The sequence below is a fragment of the Mustela erminea genome, chromosome 7 (genome assembly GCF_009829155.1).
Source record: "Mustela erminea isolate mMusErm1 chromosome 7, mMusErm1.Pri, whole genome shotgun sequence".
Taxonomy (NCBI): domain Eukaryota; kingdom Metazoa; phylum Chordata; class Mammalia; order Carnivora; family Mustelidae; genus Mustela; species Mustela erminea.
The window spans coordinates 20,143,394-20,163,012 of NC_045620.1; the positions used below are offsets into that span (position 1 = coordinate 20,143,394).

Below are 19,619 nucleotides of genomic sequence, written 5' to 3' on the forward strand. Positions count from 1 at the left end.
ATGCACACTGCGGACATAATTAAATCCCGCTGAACAGTTTGATTTAAAATGGTTAACTTTGGGGCGCCTGGGTGGCTCAGTGGGTTAAAGCCTCTGCCTTCAGCTCAAGTCATGGTCCCAGGGTCCTGGGATAGAGCCCCGCATCGGGCTCTCTGCTCAGCGGGAGCCTGCTTCCCCCTCTCTCTCTGCCTGCCTCTCTGTTTACTTGTGATCTCTGTCTGTCAAATAAATAAATAATCTTTTAAAAATAAAAATAAAGGGGCACCTGGATGGCTCAGTGGGTTGAGCCTCAGCTCAGGTCATGATCCCAGGGTCCTGGGATTGAGCCCCGCATCGGGCTCTCTGCTCAGCGGGGAGCCTGCTTCCCTTCCTCTCTCTCTGCCTGCCTTTCTGCCTACTTGTGATCTCTGTCTATGAAATAAATAAATAAAATTTTAAAAAAATAATAAAAATAAAAAATAAAATAAAATGGTTAACTTTATGTGATATGAATTCCACCCCAATACATTTGTTTTCAAGTATCCTGAAGGTTACTCTTTTTCTAAGGTTCTAGATGCCTTTAACCCCGGTTCTCTCTTAACTCTCCCATCTTTCCTCCTTAGCGCCTTCAGTGGTGGAAGATGCTTACCGCTCTGGCCTCAGGCTCCGCCATTCCCCCTGCCATTGACACTTCCCTTACCCACTTCCTCCCCACCACGTACCTGCAAAGTCCATGCCCTCTGTCTGGTGCTATCCCTTCCCCTGAATAACCACGGGTGGCCAGTAAGATCAGGCACAAATGCTCAGTTGTGAAGCCCTCCCCTGTGGGATAACTCCCTGCTCTCTGCCTCCAAAGCTCACTACGACATGGCAACCCTATCATACCGTAACATGCCGACCTGTTTGCGGGGCTGCCTCCACCGACCACGCTCACCTAGCCTGAGATCCCCAAACCCTGGCACATTCACTACAAGAAAGAATAGCATCAGGGACTGAACAAGGGGGATGGTTACCAGCAGGAAAGAAGAGGCAAAAAAAAAAAGCCCCCGGATCTGGGAAGTGAGCGCAGATGGACGCTGGACAGGGGAGAGGATCAAAAATGATGTGAAAATTCGGTCTGGACAACTGAGGAGAAATCTTGGTGCCATTACCTACCAAAGAGAGATGTGGGAGTGCGGGGGGACGGAGAGAGAGAGAGACGCTCTGGACATATCACTGTCGAAGGCATGGCTGCCTTCAAGCTGGAGAGAAAATTCCTGAAGGGCTGGGATAGTCTTTCTTAGAATTTTATCTTGCTCCTTCAAAACCCAGCACAGTGCTTGGCAAAGAGCAGGAGCTGAACAACTATTTGCTTTCTATCAGTGGTCTCAGGACAGAGCCTGCCATTTTCACACTACAAGGTGCTCTCAACCAGAGGCAAAGATGGAACTCACTGCAGGGCCTCAGAGGAGTCAGAAGTCCTCCCAGAACGAGAAAGCAGCAGATTAAGCTGAGGGAAAGGGAAGAAAGAAAGGACCCAAGACACGTGGCCCAGGCCACATGGAGGTCTACACCCAGACTTCAGGCTGGAGGGGGGATGGCAGTAACTGGGGACTCATGGGCCAGCCTCAGCCAATGGGAGCAGCAGCAAAGCAGTGCTCCATTTAGCCTGAAGAAAGCAGCAGGGGCCAAGGGACAAAGGGCCTGGTGACGGGGTCTGCATTGTATGTGAAGTTCTGCCCGAGGGAGGAAACACCTATGATCCTCTCCAGTGCTCAGGCTAGCTACGAGAAAGTCAAAAGCCCTGATGGAACGCCACACTAACCTGTATAAAGACGGTAACATTTTCCAGAGCGGCTGCGGCCACCACGTCCCGCGCGCTGGTTGGCTGACGCCTGGGACACCGGAACCACCACCAAGCACTCAATGGCTGTCCTGGGATTGTAGGCTCGGAGTTTCACGAAGCCACAGTCGATCACATACACAATCCCGCTGATTGTAATGGAGGTTTCGGCCACATTGGTGGCCACTATCACCTAAGTCCGCACAGCAAGAAAAGTAGAAAGAAGTTATTTGGTTCTTTTCACTTTTAAGAAACTACTCAAAATCCTAACAGATTTATTAAAGATATTTCAAACAGTGTAGAATCTGTAAGAGGCAGTTTATACAGAATTTCACCCCCTCCTGGGTTGTGGGGGTCATCAAACGTGAAATATCCCTAAAGCAATTAGAGCCTGGTGCTGGGTCCATAATAAGTACTCAACAAATGTTAGTTTCTGCCTTCTGCACAACTAAAGGAAATCACCACCATGAACACGTTCATTCATTCACTCACATCTGAACTATTTTCTAAAGTCGGGCTTTGCAGGCACTGTTCGAAGTGCTGGAGATGTATGGTGAACAAGGAACACGTGGCCCCCATTTTCCCAGAGTCTGCATCCGAGTGTAAGTGTTTGGGTGGAGAAGTGGTGAAATTAAACAAGCAGAAAACTTCAGAGTGACAAATAACTTTAAATAAAATGCAACAGAGCAGTAATAGAACATAACGTAGTATTTAAAAACATTCCTTGTGCATGACGTTCCAATAGTGGGCTGCGCTACTTTGGATGGCCAGGGAAAGCCTCTCTAAAAGATGATTTTGAGCTGAGTAACAAGAGGCAGGCAACGCCCTAGAGATCCAGGCAGAAGAGACAGTTCACAGAAAGGAGAAACATCCAGGGAGGCCGGAATCCCGAGGAAGGACGAGATGAGGCTGGAGGACAGCAAGGGCCAGACCACGTGCTGTCTCTGGGCCACCGTGAGGTACTTACATTTTATTTCAAGCACACGGGGTGCCGCCCCTGGAACGTTTCAAGAAGCAAGGAACACACATAGATAGACAGCACTGAGAACTTTTTAAAACACTTTAACATCTATCATCTAATAAAAATCTTCCTACCGGGGCGCCCTGGTGGCTTAGTGGATTAAGCCGCTGCCTTCAGCTCAGGTCATGATCTCAGGGTCCTGGGATCAAGCCCCGAATCGGGCTCTCTGCTCAGCAGGAAGCCTGCTTCCCCCTGACTCTCTGCCTACTTGTGATCTCTGTCTGTCAAATAAATAAACAAAATCTTAAAAAAAAAAAAAAATCTTCCTACCCTTTTTAGATGATAGACATTTAAGAATTTATAGCAGAGAACCACTGACTCAAAGGTTCTTATTTATGTTTCGCAGCTGAAAATACGAGGCTTGAGGCTGAGCAACTCACCCAGGCACAGAATCCAGGCCTCCTGCCTGGGTGGCCACAGTCCGATGGGCCAACTCGAGTTGCTCCATCCTGACGGCCATGAGCACCTTCTCCCAAGTGGTCTGAATTGGGAGTGGACCCTGAGACCATTCCTCGCCTACTGTCCTCTCTGCCATTTGCTGATAAACAGCTCCACTAAGCCAGCTTCGGGCCAGTTCTGTGCCTTCCTCATCCAATGGGAAGGAAAGCCGAGTAAGGACCAGGGTTGATGAGCAGGATGCAGACTGGCTGCCTGCTGGTTCCTTCCAACCAGTGTTTTTCACCACATCCTTTCCCCCACGCCATTTTCAAGACTAAATATTTTCAAGCCCCACCTTGAATTAATTGATTCAAATCTGGCTCTACAGGTTAACTGATGCCTGAAACAAATGGTTTAGAAACCACGTGTAGTAACTTATCTATTGTTCCCGGCTGATCACAATTCACAGAGACGGTCGTTGAAGCCAAACTGGTTTTGTGCCATGGGGAAACACTGAGCCGGCAAAGGGAAAGTCACTTGCTCTGAGAATTACTGTCAGAGTGACCCCTCCGAGAGGCAGGTTTAGAAATCTCTACAACGTACTATTTATTGTGTGCTTTTAGATCTACCGCACAGAAACATGGACCTTAAAGTCTTAAAGAAACCTCCCAGTTTAGCAAGTTTCACTTCAATTAAAAAAAAATCTTCCCAGTGCCTAGGGAAGGGGCTGCAAACAGCCCTGATTATCAGGGTAGTCTCACCTTTCGGACGCTGCGGGACACCCTTTCAAACACCTTCATTTGCTCAAAGGAAGGCAGTCCAGCATACATGGGGAGAACCCGGAGGTGTCTCTTCATCCCAGTTCGACCTAGCGCCCGAGCCTGCTCGATCAGCATAGACACGACAGTTTCCACCTCTTCCTAAAAACATCCAACCAGGAACCAAAGAAACCGAGATCAATCTGAAGCATGTCATTTTATCAGCCTTGCAAGAAAACGAAAGTCGGGATCAAAGTTTTAATTATGGTCAGGTCCATGATTTCTAGTGTGACCACATTCTGCTTGGGGGTGGTTTTTAATCAAATGCTACTGAACAGCGGTGCCTCTGGGGTGAAAATTTGCAAGTGTCAGATTTACTACTGAAATCTTTACTATCTGCAGTGAATAGAAGAGCTCCTATCCTGCTCAGCTTTCAGGTACTGTGGCAAACAAAGTATGTCATACATATGGACAAGCTGTAACATAAGAAATCGCTAGCAGCTTTCCCTAGGAGAGATTACGGAACCGTGGAAAGTGTTGACAGTGGAAAAGATTACGGCTGCAGGGTGGTTCTAAAAGCGCTCGTGAGCTTGTTCAGCTGTCCTTCCAGAGATGTGCCCACCTACCACCTCCAGGACAGGCGGTTATCACTGGGAAAGAGGCTTGCAGGAGCAAACACACGCGTAAAATGTGCCTAACGCAGTATGTCATCATGGTAAACAAAACAGCCCAGTGACTACATCATTTACTTTGGACTCAACTAATAAACTTAAAATATACTGAACGCTCTGCAGATACAACAGGTGGGAATAAATGATTCCCTGACAACCTGGCCAATAGATGAATGACATCAATCCAAACAATTTTTTGCGCAATTAAGTAAACACAAAATACAATAAAATGTGAAATGAATGGCTAGGTAAAGGAACAGTCCCCTGTTTAATTTTGGTGCTGTCTTGACGTGTCTGTTCAGCAGAGAAAATTCCAGTGGAATTACCTGGCCAGTCAGAAATGCTAGTATGTCTCCATCTCCCTCTGTCTGGTGAATTTTCATCACAGTTTCTACAGTTGATTTTATATAATCTGGAACAGGACTGAAAAGATGTAGGAGATAAAATCATCACTAGGACATGCTCATTAATTAGAGATTAATTACCCTAATAATCTGGCAGCAAAGCTTCATGCAAGTTAGTTTGGGCCTGCCTGGTAGATAAACAGTATATGAATAAACAAAACATTCACTCCTCCCCCCCTTTTTTTAAAGGCAGCATTCAAAAGTAATCCATAATTACATGTATACCATGATTCTTGGCTTTATTTGCAAAGAAATAAAAACCCGTGCAAACAAAGGTGCTATCTTTAGCATGCGAAGATGCCTGGTTGATGAAAATCAGTTGTTGCGGTCCCGGTGCTAGATCGCACCCCCTTTCCACTTTCCCTCCTGACCACGGACAGCATGTCAGAGTCGGCTGTTCAGAGCTAATGGATATACTCTCCAGCAAGAAAAACTCACAAGTCACACCCACAACTCTTCAGATTTATCAAGCACTGTACCAGGCTCCTGGTCTTTGTCCAGTGACTAGGTAGAGGAATTAGGGTGGTCTCTTCCTATCTTAGGGGACTCCTCCCAACCATGTCAACCAGGCCTTCTCACTAAGATGTAGAGAGCTAAGAACCAAATGATTCAAATCACCACTGCTGACCTTCCAGACAGGCAGTCTTGTAAAGCCCAGTTCTGAAGACTATCAAAAGCCTCCTCCTTGTAATCTTGTTACCATTTTGCTCTTTCCAACTGAGCTATTAATCACAGACTCATAGAAATTTGCACATCAGTGTCAAGATTTTCAACTGCCTTCAGCGGTGATACTGAGCAGGGTTCCAGAACATCCGATCCAGGACAGGAAACACAAAACAGGCTCTTCTCAGCAGCCTGGGATATTGCCCTCGGGGTTTCCCATTCCGTAACTCAGGCCCAGTTTGCTAATCATGATCATTAAAAACGCAAGATCCTTACGGGCTGCATACTTTTATGGAGTAAATCTGAATGATCCTATTTCTTCGGCATAGAACAGTGCTTACTGGTTTCTAATTGTATCGAGCTGCTGGTTGGAGCTTGAAAAAATGAAAACCTAAATAAAACAGGTGAAAATTCCCTGACTATTCAGGTGAAAACACACAAACACACACACAAGTATCATCAAACCTTTGTAGATAAAAGATATCCACTGGGAATGTTCGCCCTTCTACTGTAAGGATCACACAAGTATCCCTCATTGGGTCATTGGTTTCATTCTGATTAAAGAAATCCCGAAATTTCTATTAAAAAAAAAAAAGAAAAACAAAACTTCATTTCTCTCTCAAAAAAAAAAAAAAAGGTTCAGGGTAACTCACTGAAAGAACGAAAATAATGTAAAACTGCCAGAACAGGGGGTGGGTAGCAGAGACTGGATATATATAACACAAATTAGCAGTTGCAAAAGAACTATTAAAAATCCTATTTTTATTAATACCATTTTGAGGAATCACATTTCAATGCCAGACTCTTTACTAAGGTTTAATAAAAAAATAATGAAGGTTAGATTTTAAAATCATATTATTACTAATGCATCTGGGTCAACACGTAGCTGTGGTATTACTTATTTTTATCTCCTGTATTTTAATAGTGAAATGGGTCCAAAAGGTGTGATTCAAATTAAATACAGATTAAATCAGGTTGATGTGTGGTTCTAATCTGAAAAGCACAGATCAGATCATACAAGGTTATCAATTTTTTTTAAAAGCTCTTATCTCTGGGAATACTAGGTATGGTCCTAGTGTCACAGTTATATATTTACTATAAGCTCCCCAGGCTGTAGGTAGGGACAGTGTCTTCTCCATCTTCCCATGCCCTGTGGGAGTTAGCACAGCATCTTGTACAGGGTAGGCCAGGCATTACACACTTCTCCGGCACTCCCCTGGTACCCTGAGCAGAGAAGGAGCTCCTGGAGGCTCCTCCAGGGAAGGTGGCTATGTCCTCTTCAGTGGCACTTGGTCACCAGACTGGCAGTCTACAGGGAGGCCTGGCACAAGAGCTCTGGCCAAAGACAGGGCAGGGAGAGTCCACTGAAGACTGCCTCTCGGGGACTGTGACCCCAGATACACAGAGGGGCTGGCAGGGGAGTGAGCGCCGGGGGAAGCTGCTGTGTCAGTGGCAGAGGGACAGGGAAATCCTGCCAGGTGGAATACATCTGAGTACCACCAGGGATTACTCCAGTCCCCTACAGGCCTGGCTGGCCATCGCTTCCTACTGTCCTGGGAGGTCTAGCTATGTGACCACAGTCCTGCCTCCTTTACTTCCCCGTATAGTTTTACGAACATGCTGGTGCCCGCTCCTGGACACCGGGAGCCTGGACTGCACTGAGGGCTGCATCAAGTACACTGAACGGACTTCTACAAGAGTCGACCGACTGATCTACAGAATAATGGGATGCGATACACTGACCTCAAAGTTGTCATTGGGTCATTGGGTCATTGGGTCATTACTCTAAGGAGTAAGCACAGATGCAAAAGTGCCCCATGCCAACAAAAGAACCATGTTGTGCTCTGAGGAAGCCCCGGCACCATTCCTTACTCCCCCCAGGCTCAGTTCGGTTCAAATGACTTCAGCCCTCCTGTGTCCCATGGTGTGCACAGCACAGGCACGCTACAAGTGATGCAAACAAGTGAGAAGAGGCAGTTTCCCCCGCACCCCAAAAGAGTGCATAATCCGGGGGGGACGGGCATGCCAAGAACCAATCCCAACACAAACCAAGGCAGAATGACCACATGACCAGAAAATAAAGCCACAAGTTACTCAGAGAGAAAAGGTCAGCACTGAGTGGCCTTCAGGAAGGCTCTATGGAGGCAGCAGTGCCCCCTGGTGAAGCCTCAATGGATGAGGACGACAATTCCTGCCTGGAAGGAGACGGGACAACCGGTCCCAGGATGAGAGTGTAGACTCTAGAGAGTGTAGAGTATAAACTAAGACATAAAGGGGACACCGACAAAGGAGAGAGCCCAAGGTCTAAGGCAGCCCCCCCGCCTTCTGAGTTAGTCCTCTCGTCTACAAAAGGACACACTGCCATCTACCCTGGGTGTGACTGCAGTCAGCACCAGCCTGGCTTAGACTGTGTACCTAGTCAGTGATCGTATTATCACTCTAAAGGGGCCAGATGAAATGCCTGTGGGCATTTCATTTGATGGGCAAGACAAGGGCACTGAGCACAGGCATGACATCATCAGATGTCATGTTGTTGTGGATGCCTGGTTCAGGTGGCCATTCTGGAGGAGGGCAGGGGCAACAGATTGGAGGCAAGCTAATTCAGGAAGGTACTGGAATAGCTCAGAGGAGAGAATGAAGGCAGACACGGGGCATGGGCTGGGTGAAAGCAAAGCGTGCCAGAGGTATGAGCCATGGGGCCTGGCAATCGGAGACTGCGAGCGCCCGCACGTGCATGCTAGGGAGGAGCGGGCTACTTCTCAGCCCAGGGAGAATACTTCCTAAAGCAAAGGAAATCTTGAGCCCGAATGACCACGATGAGAGAGGGACTGCGAGAGAAAAGCCAACAGTCACAGGGCAAGTCACAAGTCTGTGAGTTTAGGCAGCTGGTGACAAGCCAGCTGCTAACAGCTCCAGCTGGAGCACAGGAACACAATCGGGATGGCCACAAGCACAAAGCATCGACTGAACCAGGGCCCATGGCGGTGGGCGGCCTTAAGGAAGAGGAGCCGGCAAAGGAGTCTGAAGGGGAAGTCTCCGGGAAGCAGGAGAGGGGAGAACCGCGGTACCCCAAAGTGGCAGACAGAGAAGAAAGATTTTAAGAACAACTTGTTGAATCGAGCTGAATGTTACCAAGTAGGCAGGCAGAACAGGGAGGATGGCTAGGCCTCATTTCTGAAGATGTGGTGCCGAAGAGAACACACCGGAAGTTCCTCTTTCAAGAAATAAAATTCAAGCATTTACTGAGAAAGCATGAGATCTGTATCCTTAAGATATTTATCTTTTATCTTTATCTAGAAAAATAAAACACGCACATACAGAAAATTACAGGCTAATAATAAATCTAGGATCAATAGCAGACACCTCGTGAGACAGTGAAGAAAAGGCAAGAGTGAGATGAACACAAGTTCATTTCACCGGGAAAAAGACAGTATGAGTCAGGTTTTAAACAGGTGGGATCACACCAAATGACACACAGCGAGGAACGTAAAATGACAAAAAGCAAGAGGACAGTCTATGAAGCAGAATGTAAATGCTGTGGACATTTGCCATCTTCCTTTCCTGGCAGCTGCTCAGACCTGACCCACAGAAGTGGGCTCCCCGCAGCCATGTCTACATAACACACCCACCCTGGGCCAACAGCCCTTGATCCACAGATTGGTCCCGAGCAGGTACCTGAGCCCAGCTGACCCCCAGTTCCTTCTCTAGGAATCTGGAAAGAGAAATTAGTCTCTCTCCAAGAAACTGGACCAACGACAAAAAACTGTAGGAGTTGTCAGCAACCCTATTTCTGCCACGTGGATGGAAGCAAATAAAAACGATAGCTTGTGATACAACGGTCAAGTTGACACTTCATAGTTCGGGGCACCTGGGTGTCTGCTATCGGCTCAGGTCATGATCCCAGGATCGTGTGATCGAGCCCCGCATCAGGCTTCTTGCTCAGCAGGGAGCCTGCTTCTCCCTCTCCCTCTGCCTGAAGCCCCCCCGCCCCGCTTGTGTGCACTCTCTGTCAAATAGATAAAGTCTTAAAAAATTAATACTTCGTAATTATACCTGGTCGTGTTCTATAACTGCTCACGTAGTTAGGCTTACATTAACGAAGCGGCTAACTCAATCGAGGCCACAATGTGATCAGCCCCACTGTACTCCGCCTGGGCCTCCCAGCCACCGTCACTGGTGCCCTCACCACCAGCCTGGGTCACCCCAGGCCCTGAGCGAAAGCAGAGTAGAGGGCATCTATCCCTGCAAGCAGCAGGGCTTGGAATTAGTCTGTCGCCCACAGACCTAGCAGCTGGGGCACCAGGGAGGGGGTCTGGCATGCTCGGGCCTCCAGGTCCAATGTCGCCCAAAGCCATACCCTGCCACCTCCACTCTCCCCTCATGCCCCCCCAACCCCCTGCTTTCTCTCCTTATCCTCTTACTCTCAGTGAGGACTCCCAAGCCCTGCAGGCCCTCAGTCACACAGGAAGGACCCTACCCGCCAGGTCCCACATCATGCACACATGCTGGGCAAGGATGAGTGAAGGAGTAAATGCCCCAGCCACCAAAGGCCCAGCTGATGGCTGCTAAAGGCCCAGCGTGCCCTGCGTCAGAGCACCCCAGGCCATGCCAAGTTTCCTACACTCCACTTTCCCACTTGGAAAAACTAATCCAAAACGTCTATCTAGACCAATTGTTGCAGGCAGAAAGGAAAGAAGCTCTTTTTTTAATATCTCTGTGCCACACCAAAAGACAATGAAAGGATATCGGAAGCACAGATGTTGACAATTCTAAGAATCAGACATGGTAATTTTCAAACATAGTAAAAACTGCTAGGGGGTGGTGACAAAGGTAAAAAGTAAGACACAGGAAGGCATTCTGGGCCACACAGGCATAGAGGAGATGGTGGGAGGTAAGACTGGGTATGGCCTTCAAACCAGCGTTCCAGTGGGTGCCATGCTTGGGGGGGGCGCGAAGTAATTCTACAACAAAATTGTAATTCTACAATTCTACAACAAAGAGCAACAAAGAGCTTTGACCCAAAGGTCATCATGCGCAGACTGAAGATAACACGCTCCTACAGCCTGTGAGAAGGTCCGAGAAACCAGCCGGGCTACACACGCAGACACCTCTCTCAGCCACCCTGAGGTTTTTTTTTTTCTCTTCAACTTGCTCTGCATCCCTGAAGCCATAGGGAAACCAGGAGCCAGGAGCCAAGGCCCTTTTCAGATCTCAGCTGGATGACAGAACTGGCCCGCTGACTGATATCTCCACAGCTACTCTTGCCTCTTCTACACAACACCCAGAGTGATCTTTCTAGAACTCAAATATGATCAAGTCACTGCCACACCTCACGCCATCCCAGGGCTCCCAACCAGGTGTAGGGCAGATCCTTCCTCCTTTGCTTGGCCTGTAAGGCCTTTCATCACCTGCTGCCTACCAGCATCTCCATTTTAATCCCCCACTGCTTCCCATTCTATCAAAAGTCACTGAACCTAGAGCATCTACTCTGTGCCAGATACTGTTTTAGGTGGAAGGGTAAAATAAAGAGTAAGACATTCGAAGTCCCCATCTTCACGGAGCTTATATTTCACTAACAGAAGACACACAATAAACAAACACTTGGTGGGGTGCCTCGGTGGCTCAGTGGGTTAAAGCCTCTGACTTTGGCTCAGCTCATGATCCCAGGGTCCTGGGATCGAGCCCCACATCAGGCTCTCTGCTCAGCAGGAAGCCTGCTTCCTCCTCTCGCTCTCTGCCTACTTGTGATCTCTGTCTACCAAATAAATAAATGAAATCTTTAAAAAAAAGAAAAAACACTTGTCTATGCACGTAATGCTAGGTAGAAACAAGTGTTAAACAGAAAACTAGCAGAGTAAGACAACGGAGAGCAGCAGGGTGCTGTTTCCATCAGGGTGGTCAGGAAAGGCCTCTCTGAGAGGGTAATATGTGGTCAAGACTGAACCGAAATGAGCAAAGAGCCATGAGAACATGTGGGTTAAGAATGGTTTAGAGAGAGGGTCTCCCCAGAGTAGAAGCGTACTTGGGTCTTTCTGAGGTACAGCAAAGTGAGGCCGGAGTGTAAGGCGAATGGGAGAGACTGGACAGAAATGAAGTCAGAGAGGTGACAAGAGAGGCGACTGGGGGGCAGAGACTGTCCCCCACAAGGCCCTACAGGCAAAGTAAGACCCCCACGTCCACTTGCCTCCCAGCCCCCTGGACATATAGTCTCACGCCCCTGGGGTTCTGTGCATGTTTAGGGCACCCTTCCCCACACCTGCCCATCTGGCAGACTTCTATGCATCTTTTAAATCAAATTAGATGTCTCACCTCTGTGAAAACTTCTGGATGTTCTCCAGCCAGCTAGCCTTAAGCAGCCCCTCTCTGGCTATCTCAGCACCTTGACATACTGATCTACTTTTTGTGTCTGCTTCCCAAGAAGTCAAGGAGGGTTACAAAGCACTGGTAGCCAGCACCACACTGAACATGTGTATATATATTTATATATTTATATATTTATATTTACATTTATATATTTCCATACATATATTTCTATATAATAAATGGTCAATATTATTTGAGTTGAACTATTTTTTTGAATTAAAATATTAAAGGTAAGAGAGAAAAACAGTATAAACTGAGCCATAAAAATTACAACACTAATTATTATATGCACAGGGAAAACTTCAACTGCACACAAAATATCTAAACCTAAATGCTACAATCATAAATAAACTTCAGAAATATAACTTTATACTGAAAAAAGTAATAAAGGGAAACTGCCTATGTGGCGAGAAACAGAGTATGTAGAGAAACAAGACAAGTATGTAATTATGAACTCGGTTAATTACTGGCTAATTTCCACCCACAAGCTAAAAAGGAGTATCCTCTGATTACCTGGAATCTAGGACATTAGATGGCCCCATAAGGAAGGTAGGCCATTCTGTCAAAGACAGGCTCTCGCTAAAGGTAACTTCCCAAGGATATGTCCAAGAACCCCTGTGCTTACAGGGGACAGCAGGGTGAGGCGGGAAATGTTCGTACCTCTGCATCCAGAGTGGCTGAAGCTACAATTAATCGAAGATCCCCTCGCTTTCTCTGAATCTAAAAAAGAAGGCATTAGGAAACAATGAAACAGCATGATATGTAGAGATGACATGTTCTAGAGGTACCTGCAATTTACTTCAGCATAAATCAGTGTGTATTTCTGAGGAGTCAAGCCTAGAGATGAAATAAGACTGACTACAAGTTGGTAACTATTAAAGTCATAGGTAAAAAGGTGGTTCATTATACTATTCTTCCTAATTGTTTAAATAGTAAAACTTTCCAAAATAAAAAGATAAAAAAAATGTTTACTGAAAGTTTAAAGGAGCTTTAGGAACTGAATTTGAATTTACCAAAGGTAAAACCATTTCTTCCTAATACCTCGATCTCTGGATAGTCAGAATCTATGTATCCCCAGTTGAAGTACATTAAAAGCAACAAACAATGAATGATAACACTGAGACAGAAATACGGACCAAAGATCTTAATAGCTATTCAAAAAAAGAAATGATCAACAAGCAGAGAAGAAACGATCATATAAAGGATAGGAAAAATACACAATAACATGACACTACTTTTTCATCTATTGCACTACCAAAGACTTATTTAAGGCTAATACTCGGGGCTGGCAAAGATTTAGTGAAATAAGACTCTTATTATACTGCTCCCCAAAGAATAATAAGCAGGTGGGATAATCCCTAATCAGTATCAAAAGTATAAATCTTTGGCCAAAGAATAACATCATGAAAACAAAAAGAATGGCAACTAACATGTAGTAAGTGATGGGCTATTCCTGGGTCTATGCACACAGCCACGCAGTACATACGCTGCACAGGGATGCCTGGCTGAGGAGGTTAGGGGCATCTGAAGTCCAGAACATCCTTCCTTCCCCAAGCTGTGGACAGCCTCTGAGTGTGGGCATCTTGTTCTAATCTGTACAAAGGTGGGACCTCAGTCTATTTGTGATCCTGTGCCAGGCACCATCCAAAGAATTTTACACGATCTTATTTAAGTCTCACAATAAATGATGACCTAGAGCAGCTCTATCCAAGAGACCACTCTCCGAAGATGGAGAGGTCCTGTCCGAGGCACTAGCCACCAGCCATGTGTGGTCAGAGAGCTCTTGAAATTTGGCCAATGTGATAGAGGAACTGTACTTTTAATTTTATTCTATTTTAATTAAGTGACTGCCGCAGGTAGCCAGTGGCTACCATAGAGGGAAGTATACTAGCACAGAGGTAGAAACTTCCCTGATCCCCATTTCAGAGATGAGTAAACTCAGCAGTCAGAATCTGAACCCAGGCAGTCTGACCCAGAGCCTATGCTTTTAATCACCTCGGTCTACCCTCTCTTTCTCGAGTCCGGTGACTGAGAGTATGCCCAAAGGAAAACAATCAGAAAATAGAGGAAGGGAGGAGAGGTAAGACTGAAATAAGACTGGCCATAAGTTGTAACAGCTGAACCCAGATAATGGGCACAGAGGGGTCATTAGACCCTTCTCTAATTCTGTAGTATGTCTGAATAAAAACTTTAAAAAAAAAAAAAGGCAACAGATTTCATTATAAAGGTGTTGCTCATTGCAATATTATTTAAAATACTTCAGGGGTGCCCAAATGGCACAGTTGTTAAGCATCTGCCTTTGGCTCAGGTCAGGATTTCCGGGTCCTGGGACCAAGCTCCACCCAGGCTCCCTGCTCAGCAGAGAGTGCGCTTCTTCCTCTCCCTCTGCTGCTCCCCCTGTTTGTGCTCTCTCTGTGTCTGTCTCTCTCTATCAAATAAATAAATAAAATCTTTTAAAAAAATAAATAAAATAAAATACTTCAAATGTGGAAGCCATATAAATGCCTAAGAATAAGGGAAGAGTCAAATACTTTATGGTAGAGACATATGATTGTATAGACATTATTAAATACAGTGTCTTCAGGGAATATTTAATGACACAGAAAAATGATTTTGATGTAATATTAAAAGAAACACGAAAGATACAAATTAGTGCATACAGTCCAATCCCTCTTATGCCAAAACAGATGCACATAACATACAGACACACACACAAAAAAAGAAGAAACATAGCACAATTCCACCAGTGATTTTCTCTGAATGGGTACAATTACAGATCATTTTAATTTTTTTCCTTCATATTTGATTGGATTTTCCAAGCTTCTACAATGACTTTCCTAATCAAGCAATAAAACAAAACAAAAACACACACAAAAAAGTCATGCATCAAAGTCACACCTTTTTCAGCAAGCCAATGGCAATGTCTGTGTACAAGGTCCTCTCGTGGGCTTCATCCAGCATGATGGCACTAAGAAGCAAAGGGAAGGCCTTGGTGAGCATCAATGAAACCACCCACATAATCCCACCCAGACCATCAATGGGACTTCTGTGTGTCCAGTGCCCGTGCAATCACCTTGCATCAAAAGTTGAGCTAAGTAACTCCCCCTTGACAAGGAGGGAACTATTAAGCTAATAAAAATGGTGACACCAACATATCTTGGTGAAGAAAACAGTATATTTATTGCTATCTTTAAAGAGCTTTATAACCCATAGTGGATTCCCATGGGACCTAATATCTGATTTTAAATTATAATATAACACATAACTCCACAGAGCACACAAAAAATAGGAACAAGGCCCCACCACGCAAAGACTCAAGCTGCAGAGAACAGCAAAAAGACACGTGATCACAGCTGTGTCCTGTGTGTGTGCCCAGGACTCAAATTTAATGCCCTTCCCCAGAATACCACAGAGCCTATGTAGCACGAAGTTAATGCCATGAGTAATGGACAAAAAGACACACAAAGAGGGAGACAGTGTAACTAACTATCTGGACTCTGCATATCATGTGTGACACAAAACACTGCCCAGTTCTGTGCTGTGATCTGCAATCACTATCAGTCCTGAGACATAACAGGGCCAAGAGCAGGACAAGTCGACAGATTATTCAATAATGACAGGGATTTTAATGTGCCCATTTTTTACGGTTAGTAAATTCTGAGAAAGCATCAAAGGTCACAACAGCCCAGGTAAAGAAAAAAGCTTTGAGGCAGCTGAAGGCAGTCATTAAGTCCCAGCTATTAACACAACTACTTGGGTGCTTTTTGAAACTTCGGGGAAGTTATCACAGGAAAAGCACATTTACCTATATTTTGTTAACAATGGATCAACCATCATTTCCCTGACCAACATTCCATCAGTCAGGAACTAAAAAAAAAAAAAAAAAAACACAAAGTTTTAGAAATAATTCACTTACACTGTACATTAATGATTTTTTCAAAAAGTTCAAGTGTAAAAAAAGAAAAAAAGTTCAAGTGTAACCAAATGCATACAATGTCTTCGCCAGTGTGTGTACAAGACAATTCCCACAAAGGACCATGAGGAAATGCCCCAACACTTTAGCGATCAAGCAATGGAACTGGACACAAACAAGACTTTAATCATGGGGTGTTCAGGTGCAGCCTGTAAATCTTCTAGCAGAATTCAACCTGGCATTTACTATCTTAACATTGGCTCAGCCCCATTTCCTCTGGGCCTGAGCTACTGGTACTGTGGACAAACAGTGAAGACAGACCTTGTCTGCACAAAGGAAGGACATAAGTCTGAGATCATTGTTCTTAAAATGTCCCAAAGACCACATACCTGCGGCTCTTAAGGTTATTAAACCTCAGCTTCAACTGCTTTTACCTTAGAGAGGCTGGATAGGGCTGTGGTTAAAAACAGAGATCTGCGGTGTCAGTGGGCTGGGAGCTCTGATCCTCATTCTGCCTTGACTAGCTGTGTGAAGCCTGGGCAAGTTACCTACTTTCTCTAAGCCTGAGTCCTCATTTGTAAAACGGAAATAATAATAAAGTATCTGCCTCAGAGGGTTATTGCGGGACTTCAGAGAGACAGTACAGGGGAAGTGTTCAGCACAGAACCTGACACACGGGGTTCCAGAGTATCAGGAGGTACCTAGGTGGCACAGTCTGTTAAGCAGCCAACTCTTGATTTCTGCTCAGGTCATGATCTCAGGGTCATGGGATCGAGCCCCATGTCAGGCCTCACGCTGGGCATGAAGCCTGCCTAAGAGTCTCTCTCTCCCTCTCCTTCTGGCATCCTCTCCTTCTCTCTCTTTCTCTAAAATAAATAAGTCTTTTTTTTTTTTTTTTAAGATTTTATTTATTTATTTGACAGAGAGAGATTACAAGTAGGCAGAGAGGCAGGCAGAGAGAGAGAGGAGGAAGCAGGCTCCCTGCTGAGCAGAGAGCCCGATGCGGGACTCGATCCCAGGACCCTGAGACCATGACCTGAGCCGAAGGCAGTGGCTTAACCCACTGAGCCACCCAGGCGCCCCTAAATAAGTCTTTTTAAAAAAGAGTATTAGCTATTAGTATTTACGGTTAATGAGTATCTATAAAATTCTTCAGAAATATGCAGTAGTTATTACTGCCATCCAAAATAACTCAGGACTTGAACAAGGGTAACCATCTGCCCCATCCACTGTAGCTTAAGTGTTTTTACAGGATACGTTTCCTTCACATTTTTCTTGGGCCCAGGACCAGTTGCCACCCATACAGCAGTGGGAAGGACATGCCACTGATGACAGGCACCAGTTACAAGCAGAGCACCTAAAATGATGACCAAATGGAATATAAACACTTCTTGTGAAAGAGACAAAAATGACCATTTGGTTCTGTAGCTCACTGAAAATTACCTACTTCAAATATATTTGATGGTACAGAAGAATATTCTCTTTACCCAGCAAAATGAACCTCAAAGGTAACTATAAGGACCTATTTAGAAATTGTCCCTGCTCCCCTTCCCCCAGGGGATTTACTTGGAGACAAGTCCCAAAAACCAGCTTCAGGTAACAAAGCCCAGATACAAAGGTGGGTCAGGCCAGGTAGAGACATCCAATCAGTGGGGGGGATGCATACTGTCTCCCTGGTTACTAAGGAGTATGGGCCCCACCCTTTGGGAGCCTTTTGGGCACCAATCCCAATCAAGGTGTAATAGGCTGGTTCAAATGTCTACTAGGGTAAATTGTAACTCAACTGGTCACCTAGCATCACTGTGGACTTTCCTGTGTGTGTTACAATCTCATTGGCCACCTGTGCATGGCCAGGCCCAACCGCATGGCCTTTGCCCTTTAAAGCTAGTCTGTGAAACAGAGAAGGGTCGCCCTCTCTTGTAAGAGGTGCGGCCCTGAACGTTCAGTTAGATTCTTGATGCTTAGCGTGAAATAAAGCTTTGCTTGACCTTTGCTTTATATCAGTCTCGCTCCTTTAATCACGGACCCATTACTGGGGCATAACAGTAACAAAGTACAAAAATTTAGAAAAGAAGATCTCTATTTTTACAAATCACTACCTTGTCTGGCTCATCTGATTACTTTCAAATTTCCTCTGTGGATATTGAAAGGAAACTGAGATTCTCATCAAGCAATTTCCATTGCACTGTTCTGCAGAGCCATCTGATGAGCAGGACTCCAGCCCCATACCACAGGGCAGATGCTCAGCGACGAACACTGATAACTACGGATGCTAATTAGTTCAACAGTAGCAACTAGGTAAAAGAATGTGCAAGTTAAATCCACCAACACGTGAACATGAAAAAGTTCTAACCTGTGAAAATAGTATTTGTCAATTCTATACTTTACCAATTTATACCACCCTGTCCCTGTTTTTCAGTCTTTTAGAGGCAGGTTTCTATATTTTGACAGCTATGCGGATTGACATACAAGAAAGGACAGCCTTGAGTCCTGGTTCTGTCACCAACGGACACATACGTCAGGCAAGTCATTCAACCTCCTGGGCCCTCAAGCTCTTCATCTGTAGAACCAAGGGCTCAACCTTCTTTCTGAGGTCCCTTCTGGGCCATGAGAGAGCTCCGCACCTCCCCACAGACCAAACTCCCACAAGCCAAGGTGATTTCATACACTTTCTGCCCTGGTATCACAGGGCCCCCGGTGGCGGTGATGCTGCATGTTTTTAATTCCGCCCCCAGAGAATCTCCTTCCCGGTTCGAAGTAGAAAAAGCAGTGTGAGCACTTCACCTTGATTCTCGTGGCCAGCGGGTCGGTGCAGTCGTCAAAGCGGATGCAGTAGCCCACCTCGTGGCCCAGCACCGCACCCCTTTCCTCAGCTACTCTCCCGGCAACCTTTGAGAAGAAAGATCATGCTAAAAATAGAGACACAGAAATTACTGCACAGAGCGCATACTATGGAAAATCTAGTATTTTTTTTAAATAAGTATGTGAACACAGCGGAGAATGAGAAGAAAAGGGGCAGGTCATTAGAGAACAAGCATGATTTATTTACTCTGTGTCTCACTCCTCCTTCTACAACCAACCTGGGGTAGTTTATAATTAAGTGTCATATAACAATAAGCAACATGAATGGAAATCACACAAAGATGGTACAGATCAGGACCCAAAAAAGGCAGATAAAAGCCAAGGAGAAAATTTTAAAACACAGATATGCTAAAATTATTTCAGGTGAGCCACAAATTCAGCACAACATTTCCTGACAGCCGAAGCAAAAAGTGGAAGAAAGGACAAGACTCACCACAGTAAAGCTTTTTTAGCACACCAGCTGGGGAAAAATTCTCACATCTTTGTGAGTCAAAATAAAGCACCTTCCAGGGGCGCCTGGGTGGCTCAGTGGGTTAAAGCCTCTGCCTATTGCTCAGGTCATGATTCCAGGGTCCTGGGATCCAGCCCCGCATTGGGTTCTCTGCTCAGCAGGGATCCTGCTTCCTCCCTTCTCTCTCTCTCTCTCTCTGCCTGCCTCTCTGCCTACTTGTGATCTCTGTCAGTCAAATAAATAAAATCTTTAAAAAATAAAAAAATAAAGCACCTTCCACTGGACCATGAAGGTGGAGAACAGGAATGATCAAACTCAACACTGGGACAAGGTC

The 19,619-nt window shown here is 45.5% G+C and overlaps 1 protein-coding gene across 5 annotated transcripts in view; it reads right to left on the reverse strand.

Moving 5' to 3' along the window:
* Positions 1 to 19,619, reverse strand: part of DHX35 (DEAH-box helicase 35) — a 66,624-nt gene that overhangs the window by 25,488 nt on the left and 21,517 nt on the right. For all 5 annotated transcript variants that reach the window (XR_004287488.1, XR_004287489.1, XM_032350674.1 and 2 more), the window contains exons 5-12: positions 18,757 to 18,861; positions 15,865 to 15,926; positions 14,958 to 15,027; positions 12,720 to 12,779; positions 6,162 to 6,274; positions 4,956 to 5,052; positions 3,962 to 4,120; positions 1,784 to 1,994 (exon numbers count right to left, since the gene is read on the reverse strand). Coding sequence is in view for 3 of the 5 variants with exons in the window: in XM_032350674.1 (XP_032206565.1) it covers positions 1,784 to 1,994; positions 3,962 to 4,120; positions 4,956 to 5,052; positions 6,162 to 6,274; positions 12,720 to 12,779; positions 14,958 to 15,027; positions 15,865 to 15,926; positions 18,757 to 18,861 (877 nt within the window). In the remaining 2 variants the exon portion in view is untranslated. The remainder of the gene's footprint in view (positions 1 to 1,783; positions 1,995 to 3,961; positions 4,121 to 4,955; positions 5,053 to 6,161; positions 6,275 to 12,719; positions 12,780 to 14,957; positions 15,028 to 15,864; positions 15,927 to 18,756; positions 18,862 to 19,619) is intronic.